The 16187-nt window shown below is 34.7% G+C and overlaps 1 protein-coding gene across 1 annotated transcript in view; it reads left to right on the top strand.

Annotated features, from left to right (window-relative positions):
* The window catches only part of Gr63a (Gustatory receptor 63a), a 39092-nt gene extending 25440 nt beyond the window's left edge, over positions 1-13652 (top strand). Inside the window, exons 3-7 of the mRNA XM_075306435.1 lie at positions 2272-2454; positions 2524-2667; positions 2725-2838; positions 12754-13194; positions 13290-13652. Of these exons, the coding sequence (XP_075162550.1) occupies positions 2272-2454; positions 2524-2667; positions 2725-2838; positions 12754-13194; positions 13290-13514 (1107 nt within the window). The 3' untranslated portion in view covers positions 13515-13652. The remainder of the gene's footprint in view (positions 1-2271; positions 2455-2523; positions 2668-2724; positions 2839-12753; positions 13195-13289) is intronic.
* Positions 13653-16187: the final 2535 nt, after the last annotated feature.

The following is a 16187-nucleotide window of genomic DNA, read 5'->3' as shown; positions in this document are numbered from 1 at the left end:
TATGGACCAATTTTTGCATGGTTGTTAGAGACCATATACCAACACCATGTACCAAATTTCAGCCGGATCGGATGAAATTTGCTTCTCTTTTAGGCTCCGCAAGCCAAATCTGGAGATCGGTTTATATGGGGGCTATATATAATTATGGACCGAAGTGGACCAATTTTTGTATGGTTGTTAGAGACCATATACCAACACCATATACCAAATTTCAGCCGCATCGGATGAAATATGCTTCTGTTAGAAGCTCCACAAGCCAAATTTGAGGGTCCCTTTATATGGGGGCTATACGTAAAAGTGGACCGATATGGCCCATTTTCAATACCATCCGACCTACATCGATAACAACTACTTGTGCCAAGTTTCAAGTCGATAGCTTGTTTCGTTCGGAAGTTAGCGTGATTTCAACAGACGGACGGACGGACATGCTCAGATCGACTCAGAATTTCACCACGACCCAGAATATATATACTTTATGGGGTCTTAGAGCAATATTTCGATGTGTTACAAACGGAATGACAAAGTTAATATACCCCCATCCTATGGTGGAGGGTATAAAAATGGTGTCGGTCGAAGCAGGGATCGAACCCAGGACCCTTGGCATGCAAGGCGGACGTACTAACCACTGATCCACGCCGCCAACAAATTTATGTTTAACAATGTTATGTTGTTAAACAACGTTATGTTTGCATCGGCTCGTGGGCGCCGCAAGCTATGCTATATAAATATGACTTATAACGATAATTATCTCTTGATGACCATAACAGCTATGTAGCCCAGTGGTTAGTGTGCTGGCCTACAAACTGTGTGGTCCGCTGTTCGAATCCCCGTCCGGCAAAAGGTAAAATTTAAACAAGTAAGGAAAGTCTAAAGTCGGGCGGGGCCGACTATATTATACCCTGCACCACTTTGTAGATCTAAATTTTCGATACCATATCACATCCGTCAAATGTGTTGGGGCTATATATAAAGGTTTGTCCCAAATACATACATTTAAATATCACTCGATCTGGACAGAATTTGATAGACTTCTACAAAATCTATAGACTCAAAATTTAAGTCGTCTAATGCACTAGGGTGGAACACAATGTTAGTAAAAAATAAATATGCGAAACATTTAAATCTGGAGCAATTTTATGAAAACTTCGCAAAAGTTTATTTATGATTTATCGCTCGATATATATGCATTAGAAGTTTAGGAAAATTAGAGTAATTTATACAACTTTTCGACTAAGCAGTGGCGATTTTACAAGGAAAATGTTTGTATTTTGACCATTTTTGTCGAAATCAGAAAAACATATATATGGGAGCTATATCTAAATCTGAACCGATTTCAACCAAATTTGGCACGCATAGCTACAATGCTAATTCTACTCCCTGTGCAAAATTTCAACTAAATCGGAGCAAAAAATTGGCCTCTGTGGTCATATGAGTGTAAATCGGGCGAAAGCTATATACGGGAGCTATATCTAAATCTGAACCGATTTCAACCAAATTTGGCACGCATAGCTACAATGCTAATTATACTCCCTGTGCAAAATTTCAACTAAATCGGAGTTAAAAATTGGCCTCTGTGGTCATTTGAGTGTAAATCGGGCGAAAGCTATATATGGGAGCTATATCTAAATCTGAACCGATTTCAACCAAATATTTACAATGAATATTTTGACCAGATGCATGGTTAAAAAAATCGTTGTATTTTCGGCTCTGTGTAAGGTGAAGCATAATATGTTTGGGCAATACAAACAATATTTTGTTTAGACAAATCTTGATAATATATATGCTTGAGCCAGAATGTGTTTGGAAGTATATGTTACAGAAGCGATTTTTTGAGGGTGCAAACGTCGAACTTCTCTTTGTAGACAGTCTACGAAAAGAGTAATCATTCAGCTAAAACATAGAAACGGGTAACATTCACTGAAGCAGGATAAGCTCAACTTTTCTATCACGACTCTCTTGATAATTCAATAATGTGTGTAATAAAGTGGATGTTTGTTATTACTTAACACAAAAACTTTCGACCTAACTGGATCTATATACTTTGTGGGGCCGGAGACCAATATTTCGATGCATTAAAGGCCGAATGGCAATGTTGGTGGGCGGAATAGAAAAAAGATGGACAATTTATGACTGCCACAAACTTTTTCAAAGAATGACAAAATTATCAATGATTCTTACATAGAACGTATGTGCAATATTAAAATAATAAATAATAATTTTAAACTGATAAAAAATATTTTACAATGATCTAATTCGATTCTATGTTCACAGGGTTATGTCTTTTATGTTACAAATAAACGAATTTTGATCGTTACATCGCTAAGTGGTCCCTTTGAAGAGGCAGTGATTGCGTATTTGTTCCTGGTGAATTTGTTACCAATAATATCGATTCCCATCATGTGGTGGGAAACAAGAAAAGTTTGTACCCTCTTCAACGATTGGGATGACTTCGAGGTAAGTGAACTATTGGCGACTTCGAAAGTTTCTTTTGCTATAGGAGCTTATGTGTATTTGATACCACAGATTCTGTATTACCAAATATCTGGTCATAGTGTGCCTCTCAACTTACGGAGACGCGCCCAAAATATTGCTATAATCCTGCCCGTACTCTCAATACTCTCGGTGATTGTGACTCATATTACAATGGCGGATTTCAATTTCGTACAGGTATTTATTGACGGTGGGTAATGCCCTTATATTACCTGTTTGAATCTTATGTTTAAGGTCATACCATACTGCATTCTGGATAATTTGACGGCTATGTTGGGTGCTTGGTGGTGGTTAATATGCGAAGCTTTAAGTACTACAGCGTATATTTTGGCGGAGCGTTTCCAAAAGGTGGGTTAAGAAAATTTATATTTTTTTAAGTTTTTCGACTTCCGCAAGGAGAAAAAATGATGCTGATGTAGGTAAACAAAACACATACCCACTCATACATAAAATGCAGCTCTCAAGGCAAAAACATATGGTAATTTTTTCAAATGCCTATGCTCTTTGCCGCTCTATTTTCTTCGAATACACATTGTAATATACAATATTTAGCTTTAAGCATATCAATTTTTTTTGCGAAGTCTCAACAACATGCCAAGCGTATAGCCAAAACTAATTCAATCGTAAAAGAACTGTTTTCCGCAACAACGTACAAAGAGTGTAACAGCAACCATCAATTGCTATCATCTGATTCTCTCGCTGTTGTATGCAAAAACCATAGATTGTAGAAGGTGATCCGTCCGTGTTTAAATTTATGAAAAACATTTTATTCGTGTAGACACCAGAGGATGAAGCCGCCGAGTCGCGCCGCCGATTTCAGTCGCCGCCGACCATTTTTTGCCGGTTGACGCCGCCGCCGAATATGTCGACTCATCTCGACTCACATTTAGCCGCCAATTAATCGAAAATATCGGTTTAAATAAAAAAAAATGTGTCAATAATTGTCGTAATTTTTTCAAAATTTTGAGTATTTCACCCCCAATCAATCTATTTCAAAGTGTTATAATTATTTTGCAAACATTTACCTCAGAAAATTTGAATGAAATGTAAATTTGATTGTAAGATTGGTTGTACAACCAATCTCATTACCATTCGAATAACTTCAAATTGATTTTATAATGGATAATTGTCCGCTGCGAAGAGACTTATTTATATCGGCTTAGCCGTCAAGCCGCCGCTGCCGGAGGCAAAAATTTAGTATCAGCCGCCGCCGACAAAAATGGGTCGGCTTCATACTCTGGTAGACACCATTTTGAACATCCCGTTAGTATTAGTACATTCAAACTACAGTGGAGAGCAAAACCGAGTGCATGTTTACCACTTATTTGCTTAATAAAAAAAACGTCTATTGAGTCTAATTACCCGACAAACAGATACATTTTATATATATACTTAGTGTTCCCAGTATTTTTCTGGCTCTTGTCTCAAAATTATGATGCTTTCGTCCCCAAAAATCCCCAATTGAAATTTAAATTCCTCACAAAAATCCCCAATACATTTTTGACAAGTAAAAAAAAAACAAAAATAAAGAAAAAGAAGATGGCTCTGCTGTAGAAAATCAGTAATAATTTAAAAATAAAAAAATAAAATGTTGTCAAACCAGCTTATAGCTGCACTATGATAAAGATTTCGAATCACAGCACCAAGAGACCGGTCTACAGTGGTTCCGAATAGCGTTTTTTGGAAATAATTCTGCAACTTTTGAACGGAAAAAGATATCAACATAATTTTTTCTTTGTATGAAAGCTGAGGTGTTTTCCTCTAAGGTTATCGGCCATTTTGGTCAAGTAGTACACCCAGAAAAAAGGGGCTCTAATGCCAACTGAACTTTATTTTAGTTCATGAAGATTACTTGATTTTAGTTACATTTTGCACAATATGAGTAAATGTTCCTTATTTGAATAATTTTTTGCTAACTTTAATGAAGTGAACTAAAAATATCAAAAACAAGTATATACGGCCGTAAGTTCGGCCAGGCCGAAGCTTATGTACCCTCCACCATGGATTGCGTAGAAACTTCTACTGAAGACTGTCATTCACAATCGAATTACTTGGGTTGCGGTAACACTTGCCGATGGCAAGGTATCTTAAAACTTCCTAATACCGTAATATATACCACATAGTCCATACGTGGTATATATTAAACTAAAAAAGGCCGATTAAATACGTATATAATTAAGTTTAAAGTTTCTATAGAAATAAAATTTTGACAACATTTTCTATAGAAGTAAAATTTGGAAAAAATTTTCTATAGAAATAAAATTTTGACAAAATTTTTTATAGAAATAAAATTTTGACAAAATTTTCTATAGAAATAAAATTTTGACAAAATTTTCTATAGAAATAACATTTTGACAATGTTTTCTATAAAAATAAAATTTTGGTAGATTATTTTTGGCTCGAGTGGCAACCATGATTATGAACCGATATGGACCAATTTTTGTGTGATTGGGGATCGGCTATATATAACTATTTGGAAAAAAATTTCTATAGAAATAAAATTTGGAACAAATTTTCTATAGAAATAAAATTTGGAAAAAATTTTCTATAGAAGTAAAATTTTGACAAAATTTTTTATAGAAATAAAATTTTTACAAAATTTTCTATAGAAATAAAATTTTGACAAAATTTTCTATAGAAATAACATTTTGACAATGTTTTCTATAAAAATAAAATTTTGGTAGATTATTTTTGGCTCGAGTGGCAACCATGATTATGAACCGATATGGACCAATTTTTGTGTGATTGGGGATCGGCTATATATAACTATAGACCGATATGGACCAATTTTGGCATGGTTATTATCGGTCTTATACTAACACCACGTTGCAAATTTCAACCGGATCGGATGAATTTTGCTCCTCCAAGAGGCTCCGGAGATCAAATCTGGGGAACGGTTTATATGGGGGCTATATATAATTATGGAGCGATATGGGGCAATTCTTGCGTGTTTGTTACCCCACATTCTAACAACATGTTCCAAATTTCAACCGGATCGGATGAATTTTGTCCTCCAAGAGGCTCCGGAGGTCAAATCTGGGGATCGGTTTATATGGGGCCTATATATCATTATGGGCCGATGTGGACCAATTTTTGCATGGTCATTAGAGAACATATACCAACACCACGTACCAAATTTCAGCCGGATCGGCTTAAATTTGCTTCTCTTAGAGGCTCCTCAAGCCAAATCGGGGGACCGGTTTATATGGGGGCTATATATAATTATGGACCGATGTGGACCAATTTTTGCATGGTTGTTGGAGACCATATACCAATACCATGTACCAAATTTCAGCCGGATCGGACAAAATTTGCTTCTCTTAGAGGTTCCGCAAGCCAAATCAGGGGATCGGTTTTATGGGGGCTATATGTAATTATGGACCGATATGGACCAATTTCTGCATGGTTGTTAGAGAACATATACCAACACAATGTACCAAATTTCAGCCGGATCGGATGAAATTTGCTTCTCTTAGAGGCTCCGCAAGCCAAATCGGGGGATCGGTTTATATGGGGGCTATATATAATTATAGACCGATGTGAACCAATTTTTGCATGGTTGCTAGAGACCATATACTAACACCATGTTCCAAATTTCAGCCGGATCGGATGAAATTTTCTTCTCTTTGAGGCTCCGCAAGCCAAATCTGGGGATCGGTTTATATGGGGGCTATATATAATTATGGACCGATGTGGACCAATTTTTGCACGGTTGTTAGAGACCATATCATAACACCATGTACCAAATTTCAGCCGGATTGGATGAAATTTGCTTCTCTTAGAGCAATCGCAAGCCAAATTTGGGGGTCCGTTTATATGGGGGCTATACGTAAAAGTGGACCGATATGGACCAATTTTTGCATAGTTGTTAGAGACCATATAGTAACAGCATGTACCAAATTTCAGCCGGATCGGATGAAATTTGATTCTCTTAGAGCAATTTCAAGCGAAATTTGGTGGTCCGTTTATATGGGGGCTATACGTAAAAGTGGACCGATATGGCCCATTTGCAATTCCATCCGACCTACATCAATAACAACTACTTGTGCCAAGTTTCAAGTCGATAGCTTGTTTCGTTCGGAAGTTAGCGTGATTTCAACAGACGGACGGACATGCTCAAATCGACTCAGAATTTCACCACGACCCAGAATATATATACTTTATGGGGTCTTAGAGCAATATTTCGATGTGTTACAAACGGAATGACAAAGTTAATATACCCCCATCCTATGGTGGAGGGTATAAAAAGTTGTACACAAATATAGTGAACGATTTTACTAAAAAATAAAATAGTTCATATTTTCCTAAAATTGCAGAAGTTTGCTTAAACTGAGTTCATAAGTCTCTCAAATGAGCAAGTTTTACTAAAATTGTACCTGTCTCGAACTTCGTACAGCACTAAAGACATTTTATCGATTTTTAAATCCACTGAAAAAAAATTAATTATTTTTAAAAAATTTTCTTCAATTTGACAAAAAGTATTAACTTATTTGTAACATGTTGCAATTAGAAAACTATTTTAGTTAAAATTTTCTAAAATAAACCTGTATATGTATATGTATATGAAATCTTCTCCTCCCAAAATCGGCAATTTTTGAAAATGAAAAAAATTTGTTTTCAAAAATTCTCATTTGGCAAAGCACCGATTGCTAAGCCGATTTCTTTTCCAAAGAGACCTATGTGACCACTTAAAATCATAATGATATCACAATTAGTTCAAAAGTTATTAAGGTTTCAATTCATATTTTTAATTCCCAAAAAATCGGAACAAAATTGTTCCGTGTCCCAAAAACTTCAAGTTTTCGTATTTTTTGTTCTTTTCAATTGCACGATGTATTATATTTAGACCCATGCTTAGCCAAATGCGCCAAAAACGTACACTAAAAGTCACTAATTCCGGTAAAATAATGCATTTCTGCAAATGTACGGTTATATGGGGGCTATACCTAAATTTGAACCGATTTAAATCAAACTCGGCACACTTGATGATATGTTACTATCAACAAATTTGAGGTTTTTGGGACACGAAATTGTTTTTTTTTCAAAAATTTCGATTTTATCGTAGCCAAACTGAGTAAAATAAAAAAAAAGAGCTTGGGCCCCCGAAATAAAATCTTGTGTCCATTTCTATAGGGTGGTTAAAATTTCAAGGGCCGATGTTGATTTTGAATAAAACACAAACTATTTAGGAAATTATTGTAATTTTATTTTATTATGATATATTGGTATTACTCAATTATGTATGGAACAAAATATCGGTCAAATGGGCTCCGCGACCTCGGTGGCACACCTTCATCCGATGGTCCAAATTTTCGATGACGCTGAGGCATAATGGAGGTTCTATGCATTTAATGTGCCGAATTATCTCATCCTTTAGCTCTTGAATTGTTGCTGGCTTATCGACATACACCTTTTCTTTCAAATAACCCCAAAGAAAAAAGTCCAACGGTGTCAAATCACATGATCTTGGCGGCCAATAACACGGCCATTAAATTTGTTGCGCAAAAGAGCCATTGTTTCGTTAGCTGTGTGGCAAGTGGCACCGTCCTGCTGAAACCACATATCGTCAACATCCATATCTTCTAATTCGAGCCATAAAAAGTTCGTTATCATCTCACGATAGCGAACACCATTCACAGTAACTGCCTGACCGGTTTCATTTTGGAAAAAATACGGCCCTATGATGCCGCCAGCCCATAAACCGCACCAAACAGTCACTCTTTGTGGGTGCATTGGTTTTTCGACAATCACTCTTGGATTCTCATTCGCCCAAATGCGGTAATTCTGTTTATTGACGAATCCACTGAGGCGAAAATGTGCCTCATCACTGAAGATGATTTTCTTCGAAAATTGATCATCCAATGTTGCCATTTCTTGGAACCATTTAACACGTTGTTGGATTGTGTATCTCTCCATACACCATTTAACACGTTGTTGGATTGTGTATCTCTCCATATACTCCCAAACATATTTTGCTTCAAGCATATACATTTTTGGGTATTGCCCAAACATTTATATGTTTGATCTCTACCAATATATAATATGTTTGAAAGCATATTGGTCTAAACAATATATGTTTGGGTAGTCTAAGTTCCAAACATTTTGTATTTTTGCATCCAAATTCAATAATGTTGTCTTCCAAAAAACAATATGTTATTTTGTGAACATATAATATGTTTGGAAGCATTTTGCACCCAAAAATATTATATGCTTAAAAAAATTCTCCCAAACAATATTGTGCTCAAAATTTTATTTATTTATTTATATATTTACAATCATAGTGAATTATGAAAATAAACAGGTAATATAGGTGCTAACAACATAGGTTTTCGACCTGAATGCTCAAAATTTTGTTTCTGCCTAATTGTATATTCCCCCACATCTTTCTCACTTCCAAGACATTTTTTAGTTCTTAGCACCTTTTTCTGTAATACAAACATTGTAGAAGAAATTATTCAATTTTTTTTATTTTAATTTTACCTTTTGCCGGACGGGGATTCGAACAGCGGAACACACAGTTTGTAAGGATCAAAGAAGTAGCTGATCAATTGCCCAAGGAAAAATAAAATGTTAATTTTGTAATAACAAGCAACAACCACCAACTTAATTCAATATCGCTCCCTGTTAAATAACGCTCCAAGCTACTAAACACATATATGTTTATAGGCTATTTCTAAATTAATATATGTTTGCATCCAAGCATATTATATTTACAAACATTTTATGTCCCAAACATAATATGTTCTAACATATTAACATATATGTCCCAAACATGTTGTGCTAGTTTATGAACATTATATGCTTGCACTCAAAAATATTGTGTTTAAAAATTTGTGTTCCAAACATATAATGTTTATAGCCAAACATATGAAAAACAGCCTTTTTCATCCGTGTGGTTAAAATTGAGTAAATCTGAAATAGAGAAATGTCAAATGAAATTCGTAAAAAAAACTTGGCGTTTAGGTGTGGTTCACATTCAACATCGGCCCTTACAATTTAACCACCCTTTAGATCAAATGCTCCATTTTCACTCTTTCGAATACCGTGGAATAAAGAATAGTATAGTTTTCATATTTAAATATTGACGAACAACTGAACTTCTTTTGTAAAAATGTAGAAATTTGATGGTAATTTATTATCTTAAACCCAGGGGTAGTCAACCTTTTTTACGTACCGCCCACTTTTTCACTTCGAGTGATAGAAAAATGTTCTTACCGCCCACCTAATCCACAGTGTTGTTTATTTATTAGGTTTTTACATTTTATTAAGTAATTTTAATTAAGTACGAGTATAGTGAGTATTTAATGGGATCCCTGAGGCTGATGCTGCTAAAGTATTTAATATCTCGTTCTATTTTCGTCAAAAACAAGCGAAGGTCTCCTCTTTCAGAAATACTAAGGCTGTTTCTTACTTTGTTCATCATGTGGTTAACAGCAATAAATCCTGATTCGATTAAATATGAGGTAGGAAAATTTATTCATATTTTGAATACATCTTTCGACATATTTTATATAAAAGACGTATATTATTATGTTGCCACAACTTTCATTATCCGCCATTTTCAAAACTCTGTCTACATTGTCTGTGTGTGTAAGTAGTAAAAAATGAATTTGCGTTGTAAGCTTCTACATTTACAACACATTGTCTTTTAATAAAGCGTATCTGATGGCCTTAGCAGCCAATGCTACTTTTCCCTTTTCTTTTTTATCATACATTTACTGTATGATTAAAATAAACAATAAATAAATAAATAATAAAACTAAAAGCAATAATATGGTTGAAATACATAATATACTTAAGAAAATCCTACCGCCCACCAAAAAGTCGTATCGCCCACTATTGGGCGGTAGGGACCAGGTTGACTATCGAACCGATTTCGAAAAATCCTCACAAATTTATAGAGATTCCCAACCAAATCGCACCCAACTCACAAATTTCGTCCCCATTCACGAAAAAATGTCCCCAATTTGGGGAAACCCCCAAAGCTGCTTATACTACTGCATTAATTAGACTATAATACAAATAAGCCTGCATCCAGTTTTGTACTTTATGCAAAATACATACATTAAAATCAAACGTTTCAGTATTTAGCCCATAGTACTTTATTTCTAATTATGGTTTTAACCCGTCTTGACATATTTCTACAAATTTGTTTATTATTTGTTTTGAAACATCCGACTAATTGTGCTGAACTTGGCTTTAGATCTCATCGCTATTTTTGGTCATCTTTGGTTTAATTTCAAGCGCCTTTTAACCAGAGACCATAAAGTTTTAGTGGGATTGAGATCGGGGCTTTGTAGTGGCCATTTGAGCATTTGAAAACTTTGCTCAGACAACCATTTCTTTACTATTTGGTAAGTATACTTGGGTTTGCCGTCTTGTTAAAAAACAAATTGCTCCTCAAAGTAGGCGCAAAATTTTACAAAGTTAAGGAAATTTAATGGGAAAATATACTAATAGAAAAAGTTTCTTAATGTTAACGAAATTTGTCATTAAAAATGAGCCAATGAAACAAATTCGTTAATACAACGAGATTTTTCGTTATTATCACGAATTTTCTGTTAATCAACGTAACGTTTCCTATTATAAATGAATATTTTCATTATATTAATGAAAACGTTTCGTTATATCAATGACAAATATTCGTTGGCTAAATTTTAATGAAATTTTCTTTGTGTGTATCAATGTAATTACCTTTTTTATGATTCCTTATTATTAACTAGTGACCAAGTGTGCCACCATCCCCATACCACGAGTCTTCTCCCTTCATGTTTAACGGTTTGCTTGACGTGGTGCTTTTGGAGACTTTGTCGTTACCAGTTCATTGTCAGTAATATTTTGATATCGTTACCAGTAATGTTCTTTTGCATCGGATGGAAAGCGGTTTATTTTTGTTTCATCTGAGCATATAACATATTTCCAGTTATCAACGGGGGAATTTTATATTTAATAACCAAGCAAAAAAAATTGGAAGTTGTTCCACAAACATTTCTTTTAAAGCCCATCCCAGAATCCCCCATCGAGTTTTTCAACTTCCGATGCAGTCCTTTTGGACAAGTCCACAAACATTTCTTCTAAAGCGGATCGTGGGATCCCCCAATAATTTTTTTCCAATTCCGATGCAGTCCTTTTGGACAAGTGCACAAACATTTCTTCTAAAGCGCATCTTGGGATCTCCTAATGATTTTTGTCTACTTCCGGTGCAGTCCTTGTGGACAAGTATTAGAAAGAACGCAATCAGGCTATTTTAAGGGCTAATTTTGTACAATTACATTTTACAAAAAATAGAAAACTAATAAAAAAAACTAAAAAAAGAAATTAATAAAAAATTAAAAAAAATAATAAAAAAAATAAATTTCATCCCCGCTGGGATTTGAACCTGTGCCTTTTCGCTTCCATGGAAGTTCTTTTGAGAAGGTTTTGCAAATTACGAGAATTTTTAATTTTTTCTTGATTTTTAATGGAAAAAATATGTTTATACGAAAATATATGACAAAAATAAAAACGATGCATGACATAAAAAAAATATTTTTTTAGAAAAATATTTGATAAAAAAAAAAGATTTGAACCTGCGTTTCTTATTTTTTCGTTCATACTAATAAAGAATATCTCGAGAAGCAATTATAGTGTTATTCCTTGGTGTCGTATTACGATCATATCAAACATTTGAATTGACCTTTCGAAGCTTTATGTTCAATGGCGTTTGTGGCTGAGTGTGCTAAGGCGTTCTGTTATGGTGCCAGCAAACCCAGGTTCAACCCCTGGTCGCAGCGAAAAAGTTGTTCAAATTGTAAAAATTAGATAATAGGAAAATAATTTTGTAATAAAACATATGGATGAAAAAAAAAGTGAAATTGGTTGAAAAAAAAATTGTTTTTTTTTTTTCGCTTTTTAAATTTCTTCATTCAAATTAACTTCCAGGGCACAATTTCTAAAGCAATGCAAAGGATCCAAAAAGGGAGTACTTCCATCCTATGACAAGCCCATGTAAAATTCATTGGAGATGATCCAAGTTTGCACTACTTCCGGATCACAGATTGGGGATCCAAACTACTTTTTTGGAAGCCCTTTTTTTGCTGGAAAAGATTGCAAAAAGTGAAAACATGCACTTGGTTTTGCTACCCGCTGTATATGAAAATAGATACGCATATATATTGTCTTTAAATACGTTTTTAGAACATGACTTATACGATTTATTAGCCTTACCATGGACTCACTAACCCGATTTAATTAATTTCTTTCATGCATTACGATAAATCATAGGCATTGCGGCATATTGGACCTGCTGCAATGGTAGCTGACCATCGTGCCCTTTGGTTGCGTCTCAGCAAATTAACTCGTGATACTGGTACTGCGACATGCTACACATTTACCTTTCTCAATCTATACTTATTCTTCATCATTACCCTATCCATCTATGGACTAATGTCCCAACTATCTGAGGGTTTTGGCGTCAAGGACATTGGTCTAGCTATCACAGCACTATGGAATATTTGTCTGCTTTTCTTTATCTGTGACCAAGCCCACAATGCGTCTTTCAATGTCCGCACAAATTTCCAGAAGAAATTACTGATGGTGGAATTGAATTGGATGAATTCGGATGCCCAGACGGAAATAAATATGTTTTTGAGAGCAACCGAAATGAATCCTTCTAACATAAATTGTGGCGGATTTTTTGATGTCAATCGCAATCTCTTCAAAGGGGTGAGTATTTGTCAGACTATGGTGCTCTATGGCATCCAAAATGTAGCAACTGGCTAGCTGGATAATTGGACTCGTTTTGCTTTTGTTATCAACAGCTTTTGACAACAATGGTGACATATCTGGTGGTGTTGTTGCAGTTCCAAATTAGCATTCCAAATCTTATTCCCAATACAAATATGAATTTGACACTGATAGATGCCATCACCATGATGATGTCCGACAATGATTACAGTGGCGAGAATGATGATGTGACAACCACAACGACTATGATGCCAACAACAGTAAAAGCAGTAGCACCTGTTCGAGGTCGCAAGGGTTGATGCCATACTACTATGGATTCGGCAAATGCTACAAAACAAAAATTATTTTTTTTTATGAATTTCAACAATCCCGCAGTGCAAAACGATTCATTAATAAATATTCAGACTAGCACAATCATGTGTTTTGGTGAAATTCTATTGGTGAGCTGTTTCCTTCCAACAACCAGAAATCAGATATTCAACAAAGATTGCAAGCTTTGAAGCAGAACCATTGTTATGATTGTGTTTACAGTCAAATGTTTGTTCGGAAAAGAATTTTAAACTTTTTTATATATTAAAGATTTTATAATTTTACCAGATGGGCCCAGTTCGCGCCACTGGCCTCTGGCTCTCGAAGAACAAGTCGAATCCACAATTACTTTATGTGCGGCATCAGTCGCCCGAAGGCAAGGTATACGGTTTTTTCTTAACATTGTTTTCTAAATTGGTCCATGTGAAGTGTATGTTAGATAAAAAAAGGCAGATTAAATACCTACAGTTATATAAAATATAATAGGGACAGTGCCTACCCAAATTTGGATAACATTACAAACCGAACGTAAAATCGAAAATTCTTTCTATTAAACGATTTAGTTTTTCTTAAAAGGTAGAGACAAAATTGGAAACAAAATTTTTGTTACTATTGTACGAGTAATTCGATATTTTTTTTTGTGATTTGTTATAAATTGACATGATTTACATGTGATAAAAATAAGGACACTTCATGAATGTTTGAACCTATTACAAAATTAAATAAAACTAAATAGATATTTATACTAAATACTGTTGCATAAAGCCGTAGTGTTACATTAGTACTTATTAGAACAGTAGAACATCTTCCAGGCAATGAATCGAACAAATTTTGGCAAACATGTTGCGGTATTTCGTTCCTCGCATACTGTATTAGATTCCAGAGCTCATTACAAATCGATGTAAACTTTCCCCTGATTGCTCGTAAAACTTCGTTACACAAATATTCTAGTGGTTTCAATTCTGGGTACTGTACCGCTCATTGATTTTATTGTCCTGGGACCATTTCTTTGTGTACCTTACCGTGTGCTTTGGGTCATTAACCTGCTGGAAGACCCATTTGAGTGGCATATTTTATTGGGCATACGGTAACATTGTACTTTGGGAGCCACCGTGGTGCTGGTGACATTTCTGAGGGTTTCAAAACTTCTCTAAGTGGTTTCACTGCAGTGTGCACGCACAGAAAAACCATGTTTGGACATTGTTGCCGCATCCATTTAATGCTTATCTAGAGCATGTAATTGGCGCGAAAACCATGTATTTTGTCTTTGTAAAAATAGTTTTCGAGCGGAGAAAAATGTATGGTGGCAATGAGCATTTGAATGGTTCTCAAATGTCGCAAAACATGTTCTATCATTTAAATGATAGAATTTGAGACCATTACATGGTCGGGAAAATCATGTACCTGACCATTAATTTTTTTTACTTTTTTACAGGGAAAAAAGTATTTTTATAGGTTAAGTATAGACATGTCTATAACCATAAAGACCATTTACATTTTTTTCGTGACCATTTAATTTTTTAACTTTTTTGCAGCGAAAAGAATTTTATAAAAACATTGAGCAGGTACACACGATTTTCATTTTGCGCGTCAGTCGTGTGTTGATTGTTTTTTTTTGGAATGGAAGGAGAATACGGATTTACTGGTTTGTGTTAATTTAGTTATTCAGAAGTGGCACGTGGTTTTATGTGAAGACAAAAAAGGAAAGTGTAATTGAAAAATGTACGTGTTTTTGTTCTGCATTTTGCTATATGGTATCATTTATTTTTATTTGCAGTTACATGATGTCTGCGTTTGTACATTTGATGGGCACGATGTATGTAAATATGGAATAATTACTTATCGTTGAAATTGAAATAAAATAGAGTGCGTAAATATATATGTTGTTTGCTTGAACGGCATTATAAATACAAATAAGCAATGAATTATTTTATAAATAAATAAAAACAAACAAATAAAGTTAATTTTGTGTTTTCTTTTCTCAAGTGGCGTCCTTTTTTCGACGATGAAAAAAGTTTTTTCATAAAGATCAAAACATTTTAGGTTGTGACCATGTTCTTTTAACTAGGAGAAAAACATTTTTAATGAGTACCATAACATTTTAAATCGTAACCATTGTCTTTTCATTCAAACAAATTTCTTTTTATCAATATAATAACATTTTAGATGAGGACAATTATATTTTTCTTAGAACCATGTTCACTGAGCCAACATGGTTGCAGTTTAAAATGTTACATGGTCTCCGCAAAAATAGCTCCTATCATATTTTTTTGCTCTTCGAATATGATTGTGACAATCATGTTTCTTCTCTGCGTGTGGAACGCCGTTCGGACTCGGCCATAAAAAGGAGGTTCCTTGTCATTGAGCTTAACATGAAATCGGGCATCACTCAGTGATAAGAGAGAAGTTCACCAATGTGGTATCACAATGGACTGAATAGTCTAAGTGAGCCTGATACATCGGGCTGCCACTTAACCTAACCTAACCTACCCTAACATTGTATTTTGCAAAATATCTATATGATTTCATTATATTCTGTATATGATATAGAGGACCCACATCATAACACGAGAATGACCAAAGGCACTACCGTTTTGGACCGTCTTGAAATTATATTTGGGATTGAATTATTGAGGGATATGTCTTTTTACATGGTGGACACC

This window comes from Haematobia irritans, chromosome 4, assembly GCF_050003625.1.
Source record: "Haematobia irritans isolate KBUSLIRL chromosome 4, ASM5000362v1, whole genome shotgun sequence".
In the NCBI taxonomy this organism is placed as follows: Eukaryota; Metazoa; Arthropoda; class Insecta; order Diptera; family Muscidae; genus Haematobia; species Haematobia irritans.
Note: the sequence above shows the minus strand (reverse complement) of the source record. Positions and strands in the feature narration are given on the sequence as shown.